The sequence below is a fragment of the Microtus pennsylvanicus genome, chromosome 3 (assembly GCF_037038515.1).
Source record: "Microtus pennsylvanicus isolate mMicPen1 chromosome 3, mMicPen1.hap1, whole genome shotgun sequence".
Classification (NCBI taxonomy): Eukaryota; Metazoa; Chordata; class Mammalia; order Rodentia; family Cricetidae; genus Microtus; species Microtus pennsylvanicus.
In genome coordinates this window covers 119,920,518-119,946,918 of record NC_134581.1, presented here as the reverse complement: position 1 = coordinate 119,946,918, position 26,401 = coordinate 119,920,518, and the positions used below count along the sequence as shown (strand labels likewise).

The 26,401-nt window shown below is 47.5% G+C and overlaps 1 protein-coding gene across 3 annotated transcripts in view; it reads left to right on the top strand.

Annotated features, from left to right (window-relative positions):
• Positions 1-26,401, top strand: part of Cdh17 (cadherin 17) — a 62,412-nt gene that overhangs the window by 24,210 nt on the left and 11,801 nt on the right. For 2 of the 3 annotated variants that reach the window (XM_075966958.1, XM_075966959.1), the window contains exons 3-13: positions 3,739-3,837; positions 8,617-8,748; positions 9,538-9,676; positions 11,609-11,767; positions 11,865-12,064; positions 13,415-13,546; positions 13,828-13,975; positions 17,270-17,485; positions 20,783-20,859; positions 22,606-22,797; positions 26,000-26,244. In XM_075966958.1, coding sequence (XP_075823073.1) covers positions 3,739-3,837; positions 8,617-8,748; positions 9,538-9,676; positions 11,609-11,767; positions 11,865-12,064; positions 13,415-13,546; positions 13,828-13,975; positions 17,270-17,485; positions 20,783-20,859; positions 22,606-22,797; positions 26,000-26,244 — 1,739 coding nt within the window. Of the gene's footprint in view, positions 1-3,738; positions 3,838-8,616; positions 8,749-9,537; positions 9,677-11,608; positions 11,768-11,864; positions 12,065-13,414; positions 13,547-13,827; positions 13,976-17,269; positions 17,486-20,782; positions 20,860-22,605; positions 22,798-25,999; positions 26,245-26,401 lie in introns of those variants that run through there. The other variant, XM_075966960.1, reaches the window with a different exon arrangement.

The window sequence follows — 26,401 nt, the reverse complement described above, 5'->3', positions numbered from 1 at the left end:
TCACTGATGGGGACACGATATCCTCACTTCTTAGAAGCCAATAAACCCTGCCATGGGCATGGCTTAGCTCAATGTTTGTGGCTTTATTGGTTTATTTTTATGACACTGAGGCCCAAACCCAGGCCCTAGTACACAGACAAGCATCACTGAGCTACAGCCCAGAGTTTAAACCTGACACACCCTTCACCGTTGCCTCTGCCTGCAGATTGGAATGGCAGCCATGTGTCTACCAGTCTGTCACCTAGTCTTTAAACAACCGTGAAAACGAGTCACAGAAACACATCAAAAAATTATCCCCCCCCCGTTCTTATGTTTCTATACGCTGTATTTTTATTTTCATAAGTGGCTCAGAGGTTCCTAGTTAAGCCTGTTTTTAGCCATGTCTTGTGCTGTTGTTATTGTCTGACAGGCTTTGGGCGTGTAACTGAAAGGAAGCCAGGCCTCAACCATTGAGCTTGGGAGACAGCAGGAGATGGTCTCTGCTTTACTCGCAAGGTCCCTGAGGTGCAGAAGGCTGTCCAAAGTTTCACTGTCTCATGAGCCACGATTTTTGGGGCACTTTTGCTTTTTTTTTCTTCCATAAAAGGAAGTTTTAGATTGCTACACCTAAAATTTTGCTTCCTTTTTTCTGGCACCTCAAACCAATAAATCAAATTTTAAGACTTCAAATGCCTCCTATGGCCTATATAGTTTGAATGTTTAATGGTTTTACTCACATACATTATACATAATGCAGATGCACATTTTAACACATGTACATATGTCTTTCCAGCACTCCCCCATGCCTAGTTTTTTTACATTGTGAAATAGAACCACGAGAGCTTTCCAGGACCTCCTTCAAGGTTGAGATGGGGACCACTGCTCAGTCCCCAGGAGAAGTCTCAAGGTCACACCAAACCCCGTTGTCTGACTCTGTTCTTCATAGCTTTTCAAATGTCCTTTTCTACCCACATTATCATAGCAGGGCAGTAAAATATGAGCCAGCTTCAAATTCATGGCTGCCATTTGTCCATGATATGAAATGCACTGAGTCACTTTGGATATTAAACCTCAGTTTTCTGTCCTTTGGAATGGGTTTAATCTCAGCATTTGGATCAAAGAGCAGAGCGGCCTAAGCACTGCATAGGTACCAGCCATCAGCGTCATGACATTTCAACGTCCAGCACCTACGGCCACATGGACCCTGACCTTCCTGCTGAAGGAGGTCATTTTAGCTGCCTTTGCAGCCTCAGCGCCTAAGGCAGAGCTGGGAGCTGGGCTGGAAATGAATCACATGTTACGAATTAGGAAGCAGCATTGAGGTCGGAGAGAGCATGACACTTGATGGCGATACTTTGTTGGTGTCTGAGGTGACTTGCATTTCTCCTTCGGGATGAAAACTGTCTTGTGTTTTTGCCGCTTCCACCAGGCCGTGCATCTCAGCTTGGTGGTGTGGTTTGTTGACTCATAATGTACACATTCATTTTGAAATCTTTATGGCCCCAATAGTCATATTAATGGGAGGGAAGGCAGATTTGCTCCGATACGAGGATGCGACTTTGAACCCTGGACCTGGCTCTCCTTCCCTGCAGTGTGCTAGCTGGTCTGTATGTGGGAAACGGAACCCGGCCTGTGAGCTCTGTGGGCTAATGAAGTTTCCACTGGTGTGGGTAATTGCAAGGCTGATTGCTTGCTGGGTGGTCTGAGTGGAGCCTCGGAGCTTGCTGGGAGAGCCGCAGGAAAAAAATGCTGCCCTTGTCTTAGACCCACCGAGGTGACAGCGGACAGCTGTGCCCTCCCTGTCCTCCTGTCTGCTTTCCCTTCCCTAGTAATGGGGCTGGAGGAGACCTGAGAAGGAGGGAAAGGTTCCGAAATCTCATAGAGGAGGAGGCGGCTGAAAGTCTAGAAAATTATTGTGGAAGTTAAAAATGCTTTTAGCTGCAAATAACAGGAAATTGGGCTTAAATAAATGGAGGGTTATTTCTCGTAGAAGCAGGAGGTCCAAGTGGTACATTCAGGGCAGGGCCAACCACACCTGGTGTATCAGAGGCGGGATGCTTTTCTCTTTGGGCCCCTATCGTTTTAGCTGGTTTGTCTCCTCACAGCTCAGGGTGACTGCTCCAGTAGCAGATCCAAAGTCAATTGCCTCTCAGAGGACCACAGGGCCGGGCAAAAATGCCAGCCATATCTGTCCTTCCCACCAGGAAATGAACACCTAGCCTCTTCATCGCCCTCCCCACCTCCCCATTCCTGTCAGGAACAGGAAGTATGGGACTCAGCTTCCATCAGGAATGCTTGACTTTCCTCTGTCTGTGGTGGGAGGCAGCAAAGAGACTGGCGGTGGCTAAGGGCAGCTTGTCAGAGAAACTGCCAGAGAAGCAAAATTTAAGGCCCTTGCTTTCGTTTGCCTTTGTAAAATCAGACCAGCAGCGTCAATTAGTCAACATTTGGTGGCTGAGATGCAGTTCAGGACCCCCCCCCCCCCTTGGGCGCTGACTGGGTTATTCCCAGGAGGAAGTAGCTTGGTGGCAAGCAACCACTTCTTCTCCCTGAAGAAGGGGAAACGAATGGTCTTCACTTCAAAACTTGTCATGAATGTGCCTGACTCTAACTTAACCCAGCTCAGCTCACCATACAATGGAGGCCCAGACAGCACCTAGGAAGGAGACGCCAGCAGCCCGGCTAGGACCCTGAAATTTGGTCTTGGGTGTAAGACTGATTGCCTCTCTACCCTCTCTACTCTGCCCCCATGTCCTTCAGGAGCTGTAGTAAGGAACTGTGGTGATATCCCTTTGGCCTTGGAAGATGCTCCAGGGTTTGGAATGGTGGGAATCACACCTTCAGGCCCCGCCTGCTACAGCCAGCTTCCCTCCCAACACCTTTTCACCCCCTGAAGGCAATAATGCCTAGGGTTGAGAAGGCTGGTTCTAGAGTTATAGGTTCAAATCCAGCTTCTAGTTCCTCTGTGGGCACACAACTTTTCCATGCCTACATGGCTCGCTGCACTACCCTTCCCCAGTAGGTCGGGTCATGGCCAGGGTTAAAGCACTTAGCACAGACTCCCGTGAATACCAGCTGAGCAACAGTAGACTTTCCTTACCCTCCTGGCCTGGATTCCAGTGACTCTGAAGGCTGCTAAGATTCCTGAGGTCTTTGGACTTTCGAACCATGAGGAACCACTGTTTGAAGTAAACACTTTTTGATTTTATTATTTTTAAATGAACATAAAGTGCTGGTCAATTGTGAGCTCGCTTTAAGCTTTCCTTAACACCACAGTTGCCATTTGACTAGAATTTGCCGTGCGACCCTGTGCCAAGTGACCATTACGCTAAACTATCTAATACCCCTCCCCCTTAAAACTCAACTGTCTTTGAGATGACTACAAACTCCATTCGGGATGCTGGGACTGTGGCACAAACGTTGTCAGAGAATATTAGACGTGGTGGGAGGTGTTCCAAAAGGCTGGCAGAGCCGTGGGAGTGGCTCCTGGGAGGCCACAGACTTAAGTTAGGTCAAAGTGCTAAGTCCCTGCCTCTCACACCCATGCTGCCCTCTGGGCTGCGTTCTTGGAAGTCTCCTTGGTAACATGGGAGTTGAGATTCTTCCCCATGGGATGGCAGCTCTCCTGGTTAAATGGGAAAAGGCAACGGGAAGTTCGTGGCAGACTACTGTGACAGGGTAGGACAGTCCCCTAATGAAACCCCAGGTGACGCCCTTATGCTCACAGTAAGTGCTCATTTTCTCTTTCTTTACTAACAGGCGGGCAGCCATGGCCAAGAGGGGAAGTTCAGCGGTCCCCTGAAACCTATGACCTTCTCTATTTTTGAAGGCCAAGAATCAAACCAAATCATCTTCCAGGTAAAGCTGCATTTGATCTTTGCCACCTCGGCTTTTCCTGCCCACAGTGGACCTTTGTTCCCAGCTCTCTGGAACATCGGGGAGTAACATGGAGGCTGGCAGCACTTATCAGTGGTGACTCTGGGAGCTGAGTTGCAGAGGTGGGTGGGTATAGCGACCTGTGAGTTGCATCCGGCATCCTCACACAGGCTTCCTTAATTGTACCTGCGGCCAGATCTTCTGTTCCTATCACAGGGAGTTGGCATTGTGGTTCTACCTCTGCCCTGAGTGGAAAAGGTACTGATTTTGGGCGGTGCTGGCCTTTTGACCAGTAGGACATCTGCACAATGAGCCTGGCCCATGAGATGTTTGAAGGCGGGTCGTCACTGTGCGGCCATAGCCTGGTGTGCCCCCCGTCCACCTCTTCTGCACGCAGGCTGATGCCCTGGCCTGTGGGTTGCCCGGGGCATGCTGGACGGGTTATTCATCTTTTCTGCCACAGTGGCACTTTTCATTTCGTTTTCTGTTGTGACAAATGCCCTGGCAATTCAGGCAGCAAGGGTGTGTTTGGGCTCACAGTGCAGGAGAGGACATAGCCATCATGGTACTGAAGACGTGGAAGAGGATTGAGATAGTCACAGCGCATCACTCTGTAAGCAGAGAAATCAGGAAGTGGGATCAGGCTGTAAAACCTCAAAGCCTCATCCTAGGGGCCCAGTGATGCCCTTCCTCCACTGACCTCTACCTCCTGGAATTGCCCTACAGTCCTCACAATCATGAATTTGATACATGAGCCCTTGGGCAGCATTTCACTTTCAAACAACAATGGTGACCAGCTAGAGGGTGGAGGGCAAATGGCTCAGGGGAGAACAGATTTTGACTCAAGGTTTCAATCTCTGGTAACTTGGCTCCATTTTATGGATCTGTGGCAAGGTAGGGCACAGTGGAGGAAAACTGCTTGGCCTGTGGGGGAGGGAAGCAGGGGCAGCAGGGAGGGCCCAGCAATGACCTGTGTACTCTAGAGGTCACCTCCCAGTGACCCATTCCTCTGAGTCCCCACTTCCCCAAATGAGCTCATTGATGACTTAGTCTGCTAATGATGTTCACACCCTTACAATCAGCACCCAGAGCTGGGGACCAGGCTTCAGCACATGAGCCTTTGGGGCAGGTGATTCATAGTCAAGCCATAGTCCTGAGAGGTGAGTAGGTTCCCATGGAAAGCAGCAGGGGCCAGGGAGACGGCTCAGTTGATAAAACAGAGCGCTCTCCACAGAAGCATGAGGACCTGAGTTTGGATCCTCAGCAGCCACACACAGACAAAGCCAGGTGGAGCAGCTCATCCCTACAATGCCATCACTGGAGAGATAGAGCTGGGACAATCCCTGGGGTTTGCTGGCCCAGCTAGTCTTGCCAAGTCTGTGAGTTCTAGGTTCAGAGAGAGACTCTGTCTTGAAAAATAGAGTGTAGGGGGCATAGGAAGATGGGTTTAGGGGTAAGGGCACTTGTTCTGCAAGCACGAAGACCTGGGTTTGAAATCCTAGCACCCACATAAAAAGCTGGACATGGTCACAGGTGCTTGTAACCCTAGATGGGGGAAGAGGGAGGCAGATCCTGAGATTTCACTGACTGGCCAGCCTGCCCCAGATAGCAAGTTCTGGATCAGTGAGAGACTGTCCCAAGGCAGTAAGGCAGAGAGCAACAGGCAAAGGCACCCAATGTTCTTCCTTGGTTTTCTTGTGTGCGCGCAGGGGCATGTACGCTGTGTGCATACATACACACTCATGTACATGTACCACACACAACATGCATCATTGAGATAATGTGAATAGTAAGAGAGACTCCTGATATTGAACTCTTAACACACACACACACATATGAGAACACGAACACAAAACCGTATACACATGCACATACACACACACACCCCACCCATGCACACAGCATCAGATTGAGGGTTGACCTGAAGGTTGAGCGAGGAACCGAAGCTCCTCAGGACACTGAAACGCCCTGGAAGCGCATCAGAAGGTCCAGGCAGAGTCTTCTCTCTACAGATGGGCTCTGTCTTCTCTCCCCATGCAAGCATCTTTATAACTGGGACAAACAGTAGTGACCTTGGGTGGGAACAGCTTGGCTCTTAGCCTTTCTCCAGGACACAGAGTTTTGACTCTTGTGCTATTCCGCTCTCCTTCTGCCTCCTTGTCACAGAGTCAAGAGGCCAGCTCATTTCTGACAGATCTTGAGGACACTTGACATAAACATTCTGGAATCTGGGACAGGAACCCTCCTTGCTCCCAGAGTCCGTGTTCAACAAGCTTAAACAGCATATGGCAATTCATCAGTATCCCATCACAAATGGGCTTGACTAAAGTCTCTGGTCAGAAAGATCCCTCCTCTGGCTGCAAGCTGGACAGAGCTGGGGAGAAGGCAGGGGTCTGCAGCACATGGCTTCCTCATTTTCCACCCTGCCAGGGAAGGGAGCACAGGTTAGGGTCCCCTAGCATCTCTACTCATTTCCTTCGCCTACAGTACTCTACACATTAGGCATTTTGTTCATTTTTAAAATTAAGCGTAAGCAGAACATCTATTGTACACAAAGCCCCTTTCCACACGACAGGAGCACCAAAGAGCTCCTACCCTGTGAGCTTCGTGGTCAGCAGAGGAAGTGAAACTCAAAGCCATGCATGGGACAATCTGATGAGAGGCTGGAGGTCAAAGGGCAGTGGAAAAAAGTGATGAGTTTAGTTTTGAAGTTGACAAACAACACAAATATTTGTCATGCACAAGTATATATATATGTATATATATATTTGACACACATACACACACACACATATATATATACATTCACATACATTGAATCAATTACTATATGTAATATGTATCAATTCAAATACCATTTGCAGAATTGATTTTCAAGGAAGATGGTAGTGGGTGACCTCCAGGATGGTTTCAGCATCTCTGAACTGAGTGCTGGAGTCAGAAGGTATAGAAGGGAGCCACTGGATCAGTAAGGTTCAGATGGTAGAGATGTTTGTTGAGCAAGAAGGTGACTGGCAGCCCAGAGCTGAGCACGGAAGCTGGGGAACACAAAGTCTGCAAGCTGCTGACTCAGCATAGATTAGATTGGCCCGTAATCCTGTGCTCGTTGGAAAGGTGTTCCCTACATATATTCGTGATGGTACAGGCTAACTCTGTGATCCCGATGAGCACAGGCTGAAGGGGAAGAGTGGGAGGGTCTTGGGTGACCAGTAGTCCAGTGAGGAGCAATAGGGCCCTGCTTAAGTCAGTGCAAAAATGCTGATGCTTCTCCAAATCCATCTGCTGAAACTCCGTTCCCATGCGATACTATCAAGAGGTAGTTTTCCTAATCTTTTTTTTTTTTTTATATTTTTTTGTGTGTGAGTGTGTGATGATGTGGGGCTGATCCCTGGAACCCACACGGAGGTGGAAAGAGAGAATCAGCGCCCCAAAACTGCTCTCTGACCCACGCAGGCATGGTACTGCACCCGTATCCTCCGTCTCATCACACAGATACACACAAATAAGAAACTTAAAGATGGGATTATTATTCAGTGGTTTTCAGTGTCACAAAGCAGGTCTTCCTTCACTCACTGCCCCCACTTGGGACTCGTACACACGCGTGTGCACTTGCTTGGTGGTGCCCTGCTGGCCTTTCCAGACATTCATTTTTTTTTTTGATATTGTTGCTTTCTTTTTTGAAATTAAGGTAGATAATCATCCATTTTCGAGTTCTCTAGTTTTTCTACTAGGTCAAATATTCTTTCAGTCTCCTTCAAATTTTTATTCCTTCAAGTCCAGAATTCTTATTTTTTTTTTTTTAAAAAAACAAACTTGTGTCAGTATTCCCTATTTGGCAAGACGTTGTTTTAATGCTTTTCCTAGTCCTCTAGAGATGGCTTCCCTTGGCTCTGGATCTAAAATAGGACACTTAAGATCCTTAGTGAGTTCAATGTCACGGCTTCCTCAGGAACAGTTTTATATTTACAACATGTAGCAGTTACTTAGTTGATGCCACACAGTTGTTTGCTGCAGACTAAGTATATGATTCATGTTTAAAATTTCTAAGGCAAACTTTTTATAGCATTGTTTACCGCCAAAGAATATATTTTGAGCCTCATGTCATTTCCAGAGAGGTTATATAAATTACACTCCATCAATAATATATGTATTTCTTTATAGTCTGATACCTATGAGATATACTTAAAATTATTAATTTATATATTAAAAGTCGGGCAACTTTTATATATTCTTAGTTTTATGTAAAATTCCTACTTTTTAGCTATCGCCCTGAAAGGAGCTACGACTACTTCATGAGTAGTGGCTGATGGCTGATCAGTTTTTCCACATCATAAGAAGTCACCGTGAGAATAGGATTGTTTTCCTTAGCTTTACCTTGCATCTCCATCTTGGTCACAACTTGGAAAGAGCTAAATGACATCCTCTTGTTCCAGCAATAAGGCCGCATCAGCAGAGATGGTTTTAGATTCTGGTAACATCATAGCTCTCAGATACTCAGTGAAAAGAATCTTCACCTCAGCCACAGTTTACGGCAAGGCAACCTTTCTGTGCTATGTTGAATAGTGCGATCGTTTCCTGGGAGAAACGTGTTCTGAACGCTATGTAAGGAACGCACAGCAAGCTTTCGGCATACACCTTTGTAAAGGGCCTGGGGCTTCTTATTCAGCGTTTGTATAAATAAAATACTGAAACCAGCGACTTTCTACAGATTCGAGAACATCTGTTCCCTCAGGGTCTAATCGGTGTTTTTCTTTTTCTCAGTTTAAAGCCAACAGTCCAGCTGTGAAGTTTGAACTAACGGGGGAGACAGATGGTATCTTTATGATAGAAGATGGGCTTCTGTATTGCACCAAAGCCCTGGACAGAGAAACCAGGGCTGTTCATCACCTCCAGGTGAGCTGAGGCCAGCGCGCTGGAACTTTAGCACCCATGCTCCTGGAGCCCCCCAGCACCTCCTGAAGTTACGGGCAAACTGTGCAGTCCTCGTATGACCTTTCTCCCTCCCTCACACCCTCCCTCTTTCCCTTCTTTCCTCCCATTCTGCCTTAAAACCAACTACAGAGGGGTGTGGCTTTTTGACAAGAGTAATCCAATTTACAGGGCCAAAGTCCTCAGATGACCTTACTCATTCAGGTCCTGGGGCTGAACCCCAGCTATAAGCCTCTGATATGCCCTGGTGCTTGGCCTGTGGCTGTGGTGTGGGATCCACACCCACAATGAAGACAGCATCAATGCTGGGCAGAGCCACTGGGGCCCCAGAATGCAAGAGGAATGGACAGTCAGGCCTACTGGAAATACCCTTCCTTCCCTTTCCCCAGAGCCTCCCAGTGGTTGTCTGAATGGCGGGATGGCAGAGAGATAACTGAAAAAGAACAAGCCGGCAGTGGTCTGTCACCTTCTGCCACGGTTTTGTACGCTGACCACTGAACTAGCTCTGAGGAGTCATGGCACACCATTGTCTATAGCAGGATGTGCCCTGGGTCCAGGACTATCGCGGCTGGAAAGCCGCTGCCGTCCTCAGGCTGACTGAATTGATCGGACCCCTATTTTAGCAGCACACACTGTGGGCTTTTGTGGGTTCTTCTCTTCTGCAGTCACCAGACCATTGGTCCTGGGAGTGATTCTAGGCACGTGATCTGAAGCCCAGGGACACTAAGGCAGTTTTCTTTTCTTCAACAACAGCTTGCAGCCCTGGATTCTCAAGGAAAAATAGTGGAGGGCCCAGTCCCCATCACTATAGAAGTCAAGGACATCAACGACAACCGACCCACATTTCTCCAGTCAAAATATGAAGGCTCGGTGAGGCAGAACTCTCGTCCAGGTAATAGACAGGAGCCTGACTAGTCTGCATACCGATGAAAGGGCGTGACTGAAGAGCAGGGTTGTGTGACTGACAGTGGCCACTATCCCTCCTCAAGAACCTCCTGCCTTATGCCCATTCTGTGGCGATCTGAGTGTTGGGTGATTGTACCTCTTGCTCTGGACCAGAGTGCCATCCTTGGTCCTGCTGAGGCTTGTGTACAGTAGGATGGCAGAAACACCCCCCACTCCACACTGTGACAATAAAAATGTCTGCAGGAGGGCTGGAGAGACGGCTCAGCGAGGGCCCCGGCTGCTCTTCAGAGGACCTGTGCTGAGTTCCAAGCACTCGTGAGGGGTGTCTCACCATCGCCTGTAACTAGCTCCAGGGGTCCACTGCCTTCTGGCCTCGGTGGGCACCCACATTAGTGCACACATGCTCACCCTCCCTGCATAATAAAAACAAAGTAAATCCTCAAGAGTCTCCAGAGCTTGCCAAACGTACTGGAGGGGCAAAAACATCCCTTTTTAGCTGACTTTCAAACGCCATACAGCCCTAGAATACCCGAGAATTGTCTGGAAAGACGAGCTTGCTCCTCCACAGCTTGTGGGATGCTTAGGGCTGCTGTAGGTTCCTTTTCTTATGGCTGTCCCCAGCTGTGGCCTACTCCGTTTGATAGCTCCATCAACTCCTATCAGTTAGCCATTTGTGTCCTCAATCTTCTCCTTTTCTCAGTCTTCAGTACCCACGAGTAACCATTCAGGGAGAGCTGTGCAGTCCCCGTCCCTTGTCTCTGGGTGGCATACCAACGACTCACACATGCAAACTTTGTTACACCAGAATCTTCCAGACAGTAACATCCCTTTTATCCAAGAATCAAATCTTCTAGAGAAGTAACTTTCAAAATTTGGTGGCTCAGGACTTCTGTGTTAACTACAAGTCGGGGGGAACTCACACAAACTTTTGAACCCGTGAGTTACACCTCATGGTTTCCTGGTCCAGTGTTTAGTGGCTGCCTCTCCCGGGGTGAGCGAGAGGAGAGTGGTTTGTGGCATTTGCAAGGCTTCATGATACAAATCCTCTACCCTGGCCTTTTCCAAATTATTGGTGCTATCAATAAATGAGTTTTATAGACTTTGGGTCTAGTTAGTTTTAGTGTATGATATTTTTATTTGCACCATTTTATAAGCAAGCTTATAAAAAATTTAAAAGTAATCAGCTCAAAAATTTCTGAAAATTCAAAATTACGCTCTCACACGGGGAGTCCAGCGCAGCACTGCCTGACATCTGCCCGCACTTACTGCCTGGAAACAAAAACACTTGTTTATTAAATAATTAAAAAGAACACAGAGAGTTTAAAGAAAATGTATTTTTCAAGACAAAAATAATTTGGTGAGAAAAATGACGTTGCTTGAATCTTTGCAAATTTCTTTAATGTCTGGATGAATAAAAACAATTGGGTTAATGGTGTGTTTCTACATTCATGCTGTTCCCATAGGCTATTCCTGTTGAAGCCATACGTGACAAAAGTTAACCTCATACAGATCTGTAGTTTAGGAAAAACTTTATTTCAGATATCGTGGACATTCTTTGATTTAATACCGAAACTTGAAAGTGGGTGTTTCTTATAGATGATTAGCCCTCATTAATAATCTATTTTGTTCTATTTTACATTAAAACCTATCAAATCATCTTGTTCTTAAACGGGTCTTTCTCACATGTGATTTCTAACATCATAAACATCTTGAACTATGCCCAGGGACTCCTGTAGGCTTCTAGACCATACTCTGAGGAAACCCTACTGTAGGGAGAGGGAGCCACAAGAAGATTAATGCCGCCACTCTTAGGGACTCGAGCACTTCCTCCTGTTTGATCTCTGCATCTCAGGAGGCAAAATTAGATACAGACGGTTTAGGCTTTAATTCTCTTTCTCTGTGTGTGCTTTCTCACCAGGAAAGCCTTTCATGTATGTCAACGCCACAGACATGGATGATCCAAACACTCTCAATGGCCAGCTTTTTTATCAAATTGTCATTCAGCTTCCCTTGGTCAACAATGTCATGTACTTTCAGATCAACAACAAAACTGGAGCAATATCGCTCACCCAAGAAGGTAAGTCAAAGCCAGCCCCTCATGAATCTCAGTCAGGGGAAGGCCTGCCACCTTCGGAGATGCGTCCTTTCTTCTTCTCCTCCCCTACTTACTTTAGGATCCCAGGAACTGGATCCATCTAAGAACTCTTTCTACAACCTGGTGGTCTCCGTAAAGGACATGGGGGGCCAAGATGAGAATTCCTTCAGTCACACCACATCTGTGGACATCACTGTGAGGGAGAACATCTGGAAAGCACCGGGACAGGTGGAGATTACCGAAAACTCAACGGAGCCACACCCCATCAAAATCACCCAGGTAGCATCCAGAGGACATCAACAGCTAACTGCTGACCGTGATCCATACCTTGTGGTGAACAGACCTTTCCTCACTGTCTTCTTGTTGTTTGACTAGATACATTTTACATCATGTAATTACAAAGAAAATTAAGTAGCCAAGGCCCTACATCTCTGGAGTTTATCATCACCGGCAGGAAACACACGCACACACACACACACACACACACACACACACACACACACACACACACAGAGAGTCAGAAAGGAGACTTAACTCATACTCACTTTAGAAGGAGATGTAGTGATTTATTGTTCACATCAAGTAGTGTGAAATAGGACTGCTTTGTAGTGGGCTCTGTGGCATGTGGGAAACTCTCAGTGTGTGTTGTCAGTAACAATGTCAGAGAAGCAGGCACTGTCTACGTAAAAGGTCTTACTGTAAGAGTACTTTTGTTTTTAGCTGGGTGGTGGTGGCGCATGCCTTTAATCCCAGCACTCGGGAGGCAGAGGCAGGCTGATCTCTGTGAGTTCTAGGCCAGCCTGGTCTACAAGAGCTAGTTCCAGGACAGACTCCAAAGCCACAGAGAAACCCTGTCTTAAAAAATGTACTTTTTTTGTTGTTTATAAAAGAACTCTGGGGATTAGCAGTTATTTTTATTCCTGAAGTCTTCCAGACTTAAATATTTGCAGATATGCACCTCGTTTATGCACGTGTCTCTACAAAATGAATGAAGAGTCTAAGACAGTAGTTCTCGGCCTGTGGGTCGAGACTCCTCTGGGGGTTGAATGACCCCTTCACAGGGGGCACACACCAGATATCCTGTTTATCAGATGTTTACACCACAGTTTATAGCAATAGCAAAATTACAGTTGTGAAGTAACAACAGGAATAATTTTATGGTTGGGGATCTCCACAACACGGGGAACCATATTGAAGGGCCACAGCACCAGGGAGGTAGAGAACCCCTGGTCTAAGGCATCTTCTATTGGTCTTAACTCATCTTAACTGTGGATTCTAGCAGCTCAGCATGCATCATGGTTTAATCTTCGAGTACTCCAGCTGTGAAGTACGCTTTGCTTCACAAATGGATGGTACATCCAGTTAGAGTTCTAGAAGAAAACAACTTACAGATGCTTCCATGTGTTTGCAAGGATTCTTTCATGGAGGGAAGAATTCCCTTGTCTGCTTGTTTTTAAAATTAGTTTGGGTTGAAGAATTGTAAAAGCTCAACTCAGCTGTCCTAAGACATCACTGACATGCGGACAGAGTTGCGAGTGTTCTGAAGTGAGACCCAAGAAGCTGTTTGCATCCCTTCTCAGTGTGCTTGCCCGTACACCTCTTTGCTCACTGTGCACGTTGGCCACACAGGTGCAGTGGAATGATCCGGGGGCTTATTATTCCTTAGTCAACAAGGAGAAGCTGCCGCACTTCCCATTCTCCATTGACCAGGAAGGAAATATTTATGTGACTCAGCCCTTGGACCGAGAGGAAAAAGAATCAGTGAGTAAGAGGGAAAGTCTGGCAGGGGACGAGACAAATCTTATGTCTGCTCACAGTTGAGGACAAAGTTAATTGTGCACTGAAAAACCCGTGCTCTAGACCCTAGAAGTTAATGAGCTCTCAGAGATTGGCTAACTTTCCCACAAGCCCAGCCCATTCTATCCCCTCCTCTCCCCCCACTTCTCATTGACAGTAATGCCGGTGGGGGTGAACGAAGTATCATCTCCTCTTCCTATTAAAGTGGACGGGGAGGAGTCTTAATTCTGACCTTGGTATTGCAGCACCTTTTCTATGCGACTGCCAAGGACGAGAGTGGAAAACTACTTGCATACCCTGTGGAAGTTCATGTGAAAGTTGTTGACATTAATGACAACCCACCAATATGTCCGGCTATGACTGTGTTTGAAGTTCAGGAGAACGAAATAGTGGGTAAGAGACGATAGCTGTCCATGTCCGAGGCTGTGCACCTGTCCTCAATGCTTCTGTGAGCCCTTTCTAGCCTCAGAACGTCAGGTAGCTGCTCGCTGCAGGCCACTGTTCATGGCTAGAGCAGCACAGACTCTGAAGGTATCGGGAGAGTCATGCGGGCACAATGGTTTGGAATAAGCAGGATCTCCAGTCCTCCAGTTGGGACTTTTATGACTGCCGTTACCTGCCCCCCCTTGTTTAATGGCAGTCACCCTCAGTACCGCCCATAGTTCCATCACTGTATAGCAACATCCTGGTGCATCCCAGGAGCGTCCCCCTTGCCAGGTTTTCTTTTCGGTTATCTTCTTTGACTACTAAACAACTCACTGTAAAGAAAGATAAAACCTCATCCAACTCGCTAAAGAACTTGATCATTTATATCCCTGGGCCAACACCCCACAATGAGTAGGTAATACCAAGTTCAACCTGACCCTGAGTCTCCCGTTCTAGAAGACAATGGTAACCGAGGAAGCTGGCAAGTGAAGTTAAACCCCAGTTAAGCCTGGCTAGCTCAGTTGGTAGAGCGTGAGACTCTTAATCTCAGGGTCGTGGGTTCTAGCCCCACGTTGGGCGCCAAAATGTAATGGCATAAACGAATGCAGACAGATTGTAAAAATATATATACAGCTTTAATGGAGAAATAGACTTACAGAACCACCGTTCCTGCGGAGACCAGGAAAGCAGAAGCAAGCACTGCAAGCACGCTCGCCAGATTTATAGGTAAACATTAGCCTGAGGCGGACACGCCCCCTAAGGGGCGGGACTTATCCCTACAGTCCTTTTGATCTTTCTACATTTGAAAAAACTATCTCTCCTGACGGTGTTAAGTTTGTATGGGAACAACACTATAAGAATGTTAAAGGTTTCTGAGTTCGTTGTCTCTTCCTGGATTTGGGACTTTTGTCTGTTTCCCTCTTGGAGTTGAGCCCTTGAGTAGTCTGTGTTTGAGTGGTGTGCTTTCTAGGTTTGTGAGATAGACAACTTTTCTCTCCTTGTGGACGAGGTCTATGCATAGGCTGTGTTTGAGTGGTGTACTTTCTCGGTTTGTGAGGTTGGCAACTTTGTTCTCCTCGTGGGCGGGGTCTATGTGTCTAGCGATGGACATTCTCACCAGTGTCCTGGATGCTTCCGCTGTGGCTGCTCCACAGCTTTGACACAGCAGCTGCTCTCTTGGTGGCTTAGTGGGTTTTCCTCCCTTGTGGTCATTCTTTTCCTCCCGGGGTTAGATGTCACACAGAGGTTACTATCCCTGTGTCCTGTGGAGGTCTTCTTTGTTTCATTTAGAGCAATTCCCTTCAATGGGAAGGGTTGGATCATAGCTCAGAAATTTTTGGTTGATGTAAGGATGATTGTATAGTGGTGTCACACAAATCAGCCAACAAGTACTTGTGGGACTATTGCTCTAATGAAACAGGGATGGCCTGCGGTGCTGAGCAAAGGTGGCAAGCCCTTCACAGACATTGTAGGTGACACTGCACATCTCTTCATATGGGGTTGCACATATGTTATATTTGTTATCTTTTGCCACCTAACAAATTGTCCCCAAATCTAGCAGTTTAAAATGGCAGACACTCATTGCATTGGTGTCTATGAGCATGCATCTGATTACAGTTCAGTTGGGGCCTCAGATTCAGGGTGACAGGAAGGAGGAGGGAGAGGAAGGTAGAACGGCGATGTGGAAGTCACAGGGTTTCTCTAACCTGAACTTGGAGGTGACGTCCCAACAGTTGAGTCACATTCATCTCATCAAGATCAGGCACTAGGCTCCACTCACGACGGGAAGGCAGAAGTCACGGGGCACCGATCCAGGAGATGAGGAGGGTCAAGGCCATTTGGAGGCTGGCTATCTCAAGGGGGAAGATGATAGTATAGTTTTCTTAGACCAGCAAAGTCATTGTTAGTAAAACAAATTGTTCAGGGTCTCAGGATGCTACCTGTTTCTTGAGAGGTAAGAATTTGTTTTGTAAAAGTACAACAGGAAGTCTTTGAAGGAAAAGGAACTCTATTAGAAATCAACTGAATATATTTTCTGTATGCAGTTTGTGAGGGGCATAGACAATACACCTCCTTCAGTCCCTTGGAGGGAGGGTACTCCTTTCACTCTGGTCCATCCAGAGCCACCCACCTCTGGCCAAGGGATGTCTGTGATGTCAACAGCCCTCACTCTGCCTCTGGCAGATGGGAGTTTCCTGTGAAGAGAACAACACCACGTTCTTCTCATCGCACGTGCTTACCTAGAGGAAATGGTCAGGATACTTACCTTGGGAGGATGTATGCTGCCACAAAGTTTTCTCAGCTGTTAGACAAAATCATGACGGTCCCTGAATTTAGGCCATGTGCCCTGTGGGTGCCCAGCACTACTCAGATACAGTACTTCCCTTTAAAACCCACCCCTTTTAAGAGTCTGCATGAGCCAGTGGGGTAAACTGAGGTAAGGGAAGGGTGTAATCCAATTCAAACATGACATTCAATTCAAATAAACCTCAGGTGGGATTCTTGCTGTGTGTAAGGAAACCCATAGTTCCTGTTCCCACTTCATGGATCTGGATGACCCCAGAATCTATCAGAACTTTCCCAGGGCTGGTGGGACACGGAATCACATCCACTGACTTCTGGACCCCCTGGGCATGGAATACATAGGGCCTTGGCATGTGGGATATCAGGTGTGTGTGTGTGTGTGTGTGTGTGTGTGTGTGTGTGTGTGTGTAGAGAGCATTCCCTCTACTGTCTCAAAGCAAACAAAAGAAAACAACTACAAAAACAAGGTGGGTAGCTTCTGAGGACAGATGCCAAGGTTGCCCTCTGACTTCCACATCCAAACGTATGTACATGTACGCCAACGTACATACAGACACGTAAGGTGAGGACCCAATGGTCGGCCTTAATCTAATCTGACTGGAGTTCCTGTGATAAATTTGGATGCCAAAGTACAGAGAGAAGATGCATAGGGAGGAAGAAAGAGCCAGGGAGAGCAGCTTGGAGGAGAGCAGCCTTGCCAACACTTGATTTCAGGTTTCCAGCCTCTAGGACTCGGAGAAAGCAGGTTTTTGTTAATTCTCTCAATCCACAATACTTTCTGCCAGTACTGGTTAATTAATCCACCGCAGTGTTCAACAAAGCATCCATGAGAAAATGCGAGGAACCAAAATAATTCTAAATGCCTTTGTTCACTCCCCAAAGTGTCCCCTGCGTTTTCTAGGAAGCTGCGTTAACCTCACAGAGCTCATGTGAGTGACTGTCCTTTCCTCTCCACAGGTAGCAGCATCGGGTACCTGAGTGCCAGCGACATGGATGAAGCCAACACTGTCAACAGTATTTTGAAGTACAAACTTGTAGACCAAACCCCAAAAATTCCCTCAGATGGACTCTTTCTCATTGAAGAATATGAGGGAAAGGTCCAGCTAGGGAAACGCTCCTTGAGGAAGCAAGACAACCCTGAGTACAACTTGACAGTAGAGGTGGCCGACAAAGGTGAGTGCTGCCCCCGTGGTTAGGAGACAGTGAGTCATCCTCTACTTAAGAGTCAAGAGCCCGTTCTCACGCTTCTAGAACTCTCTGCTTCCTTTGTGAATTCGAGAAACCCAGGTGTGGCTGTTTTTACATGAGCTAGAGGTGCGGGTCTAGGTGTTTTACATGAGCTAGGTGTTGCTTTTGGTCCTTTGAGAGCCAGGAGTCAAGAGGGATTTGGTGAGCATTTCAAAGATGCCTTTGGGAAGAATGGAAGGGAAGCTGTGAACTCTTGAAGATCACCAGACAGCAACACTGGCTTGACCGTGATGGAGGGAGCACTGACGGGGATGTTCTTGACCATGATGGAAGGAGCATTGACGGGGATGTCTTGGACCAGGGACCATCTGAGGAGAATTCCAAACGCTGTCAGGAGTTCCGCATTAGCTCTGGGGATAGGCCTGTTTTTACATCAATGCTAGTTCAGGAATTGGCTGGGGGCAGCCTAAGGGGATGAGGCCTTGGTGCAAATGCAGTGTTGGGCGCAGCATAACCGGGCAGCCACCAGGCTGTTAGTCTGGTTGTTACAAGTCCGCCAGGTACAGTTTCCTGGCTACCAAAACAGAAGCGCGACCTCTCTTTCCCTGTCCTTACTTTCAGACCTAAAGTATCCGGGTATAAAAGTGGTAGAGAAAATGTCTTTGGAGAGTTGTGCCCTTTCTTGTCTGCTTCTCGGTGCCTGCTGCACAATACCAGGAGACATTTAATCCTTGTAGACTGTCAAAATGGGTGGCTCTTAACCTCTGTAGGAGCAGAGGAGTCTCATGGAAACTTCCTGTTCCCAAACCTATCTCCATATCCACAGACAAATGTGGCACCATTTCTGGTGCTCTCAGACTCCTAGGAGGTAACTGTTCTATGAAACAGTTCTGTAATTGTTTTCTGAGGACCACAGCTTACACAGATGTGGGGAAGAAAGAACATTGGTTCATATGTATATCTCATCTTTAGATTTTCTATAGTTGTGGATATCCTGGGAGAACTTGAGTTTAGCAAGCTCCAGTACAAAATGCCTGTCTTTCAAGTTTCCATAAAAGCTAGTAACTCAACTCATAGTGAGGGTCTGATGCTGTTCAGCACTGTGTTGAACAATGCAGTAAACCCCCTATCCGTGGGGAAGTGGCAGAGTCACACTATTGGCCGCTCACACTTTCAAGTGTCTGATTATTTGCCTTGCCAAGGTACCACACAAGGCATTAGCAGTGCACAGATGAGCAAGACCCAGCATCTGTCCTGAAGGGAGTGCTCCTTTTGTCAAGGAGGATGGACATCGAAGCCAGCAAGTTGTAGGGACACACATAATGGAGCCCACGTATGAGCGAGAGCAGGCAAGGCTGTCAGAAGGTTAGCTTACCTCACCCCGAAAGTTTAGGTGAGCTAAGTTTTGGAGGATAACTTATGGAAGAGTGGGGATTCCATGTGCAAAGACATCAGACCCTGAAGTAGTTTATACATGTGAGAATATAGGGGCCGTAGAGATGGCTCAGGGGTTAAAAGCCCTGGCTGCTTTCCAGAGTGACCCCTGTTTGGTTCCTAGGACCCATAGTGGGTGGCTCATAACTGCCAGTTCCAGAGGATCCAACATCCTTCTCTGGTCTTTTTGGGCATCCATCAAATGAGCAGGGTTTTGTCTCATGCATCTGTGATCCCAGGACTGGGGAATTAGAGACAACAAAATTTTCCCCAGGAACTCATGCCCTGCCTGCTTAGCCTACTTGTCATGTTCCAGGCCAGTGAGAGACCCCATATCAAGAAGAAGAAGGTGGATAGCCCCTAAGGAACGACACTGGAGGTTGTCTTTGTGTGTGCACATATGTGCATACACACACACACACACACAGTATGTGCGCATGTGCACACATTAAGAAGAAAGAGCCTGGTAAGCAGGAAGCCCATCAAGTCCCAAACAAGGCTTTTGCAGAGACTAGCACTAATAGGCTACAAGCCCTGCACCAACCCATTTCTATCTGCAAATGTTCTGGGGATCAGCTCCAACTCTCACCAATATCTGTTTGGTTATAATCAGATTAGAGATTGTATTCAGCTTCCTGGTTAATGCCTTAAGCACAAGCTCCGGGGGTGATTATGTGGGCAGATCAGCGAGGACGACAGCTGGAAGAGGAAGGTTTTCTCCAAAGAGGCGGCCAGAATAGTTTAAAGGATGCACAGTGGAGGGAAGCTAACAAGAGGCAGGATGTGGGGGAGTGAGGGGTGGGAGTAGGGGTGCTTCACCACCCCGAAGCCTGAAAGGACTTCAGGAGACAGGAAGAGGGACATGCCACCTCTTTCTTCTTGTCCTTCCTCCAGTTTCCAGCCTAGTCACTCTGGCGGAGACCAGCTGTTAGTGGAAGGACAAGGATGTCACCGATAAGGTTCATACAGCCTGGATCTGAGCATGGAGCAGAATAAAAAGCTAGTAGGGCACAGGGAAGACATTGCGTAGATGAGCTGACGAGGCACAGAGACACACGGTGACACTCTCATGCCCTCACATTTCTGGGGTATGGAAAAGCCAGAATTCCAATAATGGGGTGCCAGAGCAGAGCGCATTTTGTTATAGTTCAAAAGATGTAACTCCGAATACATCTGGATCTCCGAATGTCATTCTGGCTTTCTCCCTAGATGGCCTCCCACAACACACTTACCAGCATGCTCATCTACTCATCTTGGATCTAGGAGCCAACTGCTGGTTCAGACTGGTCCTTGACCTGTCAAACCACCCTCAGAGCCTGTGCCATTTCCCCAGGGTTCTGTGAGCTACCTCTTAGCCTCCCTTGGAGGTGAATTATGCCACCTTTTCCCTTACTTGAAGGAGAGGAACGCTGGTGGCCTTGGACCGCTCTACCATGCCGGGTGGGGCTGATGCTGGGCAGATGTATTCAGAGAAGGGAAGGCAGCCTGTGGGATGCTCAGCTGCATCCCTGGAAGGACAGTTTTGATTTGGACTTCAGAGAGTACATAGCATCCACCTGTAGGGAAGGGAAGCTGCTTCACAGAAAAGTAGCTATCTGTATGGTGAGAAGGCCCTCCCTTGGATGGGGCAGCAGGAAGCTCAGGGATGCATCTCAGGGCCCAGTCCAGCTTCCACATCCCCTTGATGACCTGCTTGTGGGTGAGGTAGTGAGCAGAGCAGCCTCCATTTTCATGAACTGTGAAACCGTCACAATGGCTGTCACACCATTTGCCAATATTTCCTTGCCAAGTCCTGATGCCAGGGTATGCTTTCCAGTGAGAATTCTGTGCTATGATTTTGGTTTTCAGATTTCCAGACCCTCTGTTTTGTGCAAGTCCACGTTATCGATATCAATGATCAGATTCCCATCTTCAAAGTATCAGACGTGAGTAGATGCCACCATTTGCTTTATCTTTGTTTTGATCACTGTTTGATTTAAATAAAAACACAAAGTGGCGGGTATCCTGGCCAATGCACCAAGCAAAGCCAGGTACCATCTTTAGCATCTTTAGTCTCCAGGGACACTAGGATGTACTGATAATGTCTGGGAATGTCTGTTTACAAATGCCTGCCAGCAGTGCCTCATTCCAAAGGCTGCTCAGATGCTACAGCCCCAATCTTCTTCAGATTGGAAGGTGAATGGCTGCCTGTGGCTTGTCACAGAGTCTTGCATGCAATAGACAGTAGTTAGAGAGCCACTTGATCTTATCCAAGCATTTGGAATAAAAAAAAAATAGCATCAGAAATTCTGGCAACTTTAACTCATTTTGTATTTAACCAGGCAATAGGAAAGGGGAAAAGGCCCCAAAAGAATATGTTCCATATATTTGCAAGAATTAGAATTGGGCATAGAGTCAGAAGGATCAGTATAGGAAGGACATCAAGGTGAACGCTGTAGTCATGGCATACATTATCATCGCACCCTTAAAAGGGATGTCCTGGTTTATTTAGCTCAAGGGAGACTAAAGACCCTTTGGCTAGCTTGTTATGTTAGAAGTCAGTTTTGAGGCAGCTCATAGCCCTCTGATGATGTCCATTAATCAACACAGGGACAAGGTTGTGACAAAGGAGGGAACTGATTTATGGTAAGGCTCAGCACCAGAAGAAGTGCGATGGGACCTAGCTTGTCTAAAAGGCACTGGGGTTAAGTAAGCGTGAAATAAAGGACTTATTTCTTCTCAGCCTAGATCCTCCAGGGCATTTTATTCTTTCCTAGTATTGCGACTGCCCTGCATTTTACCAGACAGTGGTCAAGAAGATTGAGCAGAAAAACTCTGCAGGGGGGAGTTTAAAGCTCGGAGTTGCACTCCAGGCTAGAGAGAAAGAGTTTGCTTACGCTGCTGCCAGCATCCTCTCTCGGACCCTGGCTGTTGCCATTTTTGAGATCATGATGTGGGAAAGAGTAGATCTTGGGGCTTTGGGGGAGTCAGAATGCTTTATGGGAACATGGGCTTTGAAGCTCTGGGTACGATCACAGCATGTTGTCCTGGGCGGGGCTGACCATGCTGGCCCTTGGCTCCTCTGTCAAATGTCACTGGTAAGTTTGTGCCCTCTAGGGCATTGTACTGCTATCTTTCCTATGCACTGTGTATCAGCCATTCAGGGGCATTACAGGCGTCCTGTCTTCAAACAGTGGGTTACATCTTCTCTTTAGACCAGCGATCAAGCCTGTCTAGGAAGAAATGTGATAACTCGCATTGTTCAACTGACAAATAGCAAGGTTATGATTTGTAGCCAACTCTGAGGTCAGTGTTTTGAGCTCCTAATGTCGGTTACTTAATTTATTGAAGCATTAGAAGTACCTGTCACATCAGAGACATTTCACATACTAAAGCTATTTATATCATGATTATCCAAATAGTTATAGTTCTTAAGCATGTTGGATGTTGGAGGGGAAATCTGTTTTAGAATCCTTCTAGAATGTCTAAGATGGTATGTTCCTTGGCATAGACTTCAGTTCACGGGTACAAACGATGTTAAACCACCTGTAACATGTTCATCAGGGGAACCTGTGCTGGGTGTTAGTGTCAGCTGTGACCTCTGTTTTGGACCCAGAGACGCTTGAGTTTGGCAGTTGAGCTCAGTGACAGCAGACATCCTGTTTCCTTTCCCCTCCCCATTTCTTCCTCAGTATGGAAACATGACTCTCCCTGAAGACACGGCCATTGGATCCACCATCCTGGTCATCGAAGCCACGGATGAGGATGAACCCTTCACCGGGAGCTCTAAAATCCTCTACAAGATTGTAGAGGGAGACCCCGAGGGGAGACTGGAAGTCATCACAGACCCCCAGACCAATGCCGGATACGTCACCATTAAACAGGTAGAAAGCCCACTTGATTATTTTTTATTAATTAAATTTATTCAATTGCTTTTACATCCTCCTTCTTCTCCCATTCTCTCCCCCACATCCTCTCTGAGCCCCCCACCTTCACTCCTCTGTTTCTGTCTAGAGAGGGGCAGGTCTCCCATGGGTATCAACAAAGCATGGCCTATGGAGTTGCAGTAAGACTAAGCTCCTCCCCTTATATTAAGGCTGGGCAAGGCCAGTTATGAGGAATAGGTTCCCAAAAGCCAGCCAAAGCATTAGGAACAGCCCCTGTTCCCACTGCTAGGAGTCCCACAAGCAGATCAGGCTACACAAGGGACCAAGGTTGGTCCCATACAGGCTCGCTGGCTGTCAGTTCAGACTCTGTGAATTCCTATAAGGCCAGGTTAGTTGTTTCTGTAGGTTTCCTTGTGATGTCCTTCACACACACACACACACACACACACACACACACACACACACACACACACACACACACGTGTGTGTGTGTGCGCGTGTTGGGAGCAATGAGACCCCAGATCCTGAATTTCTTGTAATCCCCTGATCTGAGTGCCTACAGCTGCTCTGAGCACAAGACCTTCAGGCGTTCCTGATGGCAGGAGAGTGGTTTCTGGTGGGTTTGGCTGGGGCGTGGCTATCTCTATATAATCTGCCCCTGAACACAATAAAGGGGGCATTCTTGGGGAATTCAAGGACGACCCGTGTCGCTGTCTTTCTGTCTGTGTGTGTCTTTGTATTTTAACCTCCAGCTCCCTTGCCCGAAGCTCGCGAACTGAGTGCCAGCGCACAGAGCGCAGACACCAGGGCGCCGTGTGCGGCATGCACGCGCTTGTACAATTCTTCCTCCCTCTCTTCAGCAGTATTCCCTGAGCTTGGCCCAATGCTTGGTTGTGGGTCTCTGCATCTGTTTCCATCAGTCACTGGATGAAGGCTCTCTGGTGACAGTTGGGGTAGTCACCAATCTTTGAGTATAACAGAATATCGTTAGGCATCTTTATGTTGACTTTTTTCTCCCTCCAATAGTGTTTGGTTCTATCCTAGGTCTCTGGACTATCCAGCCTCAGGGTCTTGATACCCCAGGCACCACTCTTGTGGTGAGCAGTCATTGGTTGGCCATTCCCACCATCTCTATACCCCTCCCCAACTTACACACAGAGGCATAGGCAGCATGGACTGCAGGTCAAAGTTTGTGTGGCTGGGCTGTCATCCAAATCCCTCCACTGACAGTCCTGCCTGGTCACTGGAGAAGGCCAGTTCAGGCTACACATCCACTATTGCTAGAAGTCTTAGCTGTGGACTTCCTTGTTGATTTCTGGGAGTTTCCCTTGTACCAGGTTTCTACCTCACCCTAAATGCCCTCTCTTTCCAGTTGACTGACTCTTTTAGTACTCTCCCCCTGCCCCCCAACGTGATCCCTCATGTTCCCATTCCTACCTGCCCCCAGTCAACCCACAAAAATTCTTCTGTTTCCCCTTACCTGAGATCCCTCTGTGCCCACCTTGGGCCCTCCTTGTGACCTAGACTCTCTGGGTCCATGGATTGTAGCATGGTTAGCCTTTACAGCTAGCTAATAACCTCTTATGAATAAGTACCTTCCATGTGTGTCTTTCTGGGCCTCGGTTACTTCACTCAGAATGATCTTTTCTAGTTCCATCCAGCTGCCTTCAAATTCCATGATGTCATTTTTTTAAACAGCTGAGTAATACTCCATTGTGTAAATGCGCTACATTTTCTTTATCCATCTTCTCTGAGCCCCACAGGGTAGTGGATGGTCAGGCTCTCAGGGTTGAGCTGGTGTGTCAGTAATAAGGAATGGTGTTTGGTATTGTCTATTATATTAGTTCTTTCTGGTACATTAGTAATTCCCCCGAGATCTCCTTTCCTGAAATTTGGAGTTTGCTTTGGTGCTTATTTTGATATGAAAGTTCCCCCCTTCCCTACTGTAGGTAGTACTTTTGGATTCCTGTGTCATGGACGTTGTAACTAGCGCAGGCATCAGCTGGAAAGCCAGTATGCACAAGGTTTCTGTGCAGTGAAAATGTGACGTGTCCTGTCCCCGACCCTTGGTCTCGACATGCTGTCTGTTCCCAGATTGAATCTAAACCCGCGGCTTCACCTTTGAGACAGTCGGTGCAGAGGGACTCTCTGGACAAAGGCAGATTTCCGCTTCTCTGATGAATGTGTCCCCATAGGTCTCTTCACTTGGCTTTCAGTCTCCAGTGCTGTGAAAGCCCGCGTGGATGGACTCAGCAGGGTTTGCTGAGTTGCTAATTTAGTGCCCTCCGTTTCTAACTTTCCTTGTTGCAGCAGGTCTGGTTACGTGGTCAAGTCAGGCAGATGTGCAAGCTGGGCAGAGAGCCCAGCTGCTCAGCAGTAAACCGCTCCCTTTGTTCCGGTCCCCCCATGGAATCAGCATCGAGGGACCACTTCTGAAACACGGCCTGACCTTGCAGGTCAGGAATAAAGCCCTAGGTCTCCGGCTTGATGTCTAGCGTCTCTGTCATCTTTCTCTTTTTGCCCATGTGTTCTGTTGTAGCACCACAGTGTCCCCTTCATCTGCAGACACCAGGTCTCACCGCCTTACCCCTGTACCTCTAGGGCTGTACTGGTAGATGAGAAAACTAGGCAGGGACTCAGGGCTGTGGTGGCAAGGATGACGGCTTCCTTTGCCTAGGTGTGTAGACACTTGTGGGGTTGTCCGCTTGAGTCTGGATTAGTGTCCTTGTCACGGCAGGCTGGCGCATCAACTGGAGTCCCATCTGTTCTTGTCGTCTTGTTCTGACTTTCTAGAGGGTTCTTCCTTCCTGCTGGGTTTCCTGGGTTCATACCTTGTTTGGACAGCACGATTGTCACCTTCTGGCATTCGGAGAGATTCCCAGGACTTCGGAGCACAGAAGAGTCCTATTAGGTCATTGATCATCGGCTCACTAAGTCATTGAGAGCCCCTGCCCGGCAATCAGTGGGCACTAGTTTCTATGACCAGCCTCTCCTCTCACATTCGCACAGTTAAACAAACCTCGTTGCTGCTTAGGTTTTACTTCAGGTGGCCATGGCTGATATGATTCTCTCTCCCAGGTTTCTCATTGTGCTTATGATTTAGGGGTTTTGGTTAAGACTAGGAGTGTTTAAAGAATTGAATCCTTTAAGTGATCTGTTCACTCCAAGGTTATTTCTCCTCTTTTTCTCTCCTCCACAGGCTCTCGATTTTGAAGCCCAACCGGTTGCCAACATTGTGTTCAAAGCGGAAAACCCTGAGCCCCTGGTGTCTGGTGTATCTTACAATGCCAGCTCCTATGCTTCGTTCAGGCTGACTGTGACGGATGTGAACGAAGCGCCTGTGTTTTCCCAACGTATATTCCTAGCAAAAGTCAGTGAGGATGCTGCTGTAGGCACCAGACTGGGCAATGTCACTGCCAGGGACCCCGAAGGCCTGGCTATGAGGTAAAGGATGGGAGGGCTGTGCAGGCCGATTTGCATGCTGCCACCACAGCTAGGGGACTAAGGAGGGCTGGGAAGGTGGAGAAGCAGTGTGTTCTGGGTGCATGACTGAGCCATGGAGCAGAAATCAGAAGCAAGGTCTCTGGCGTTGGTTTGGTGT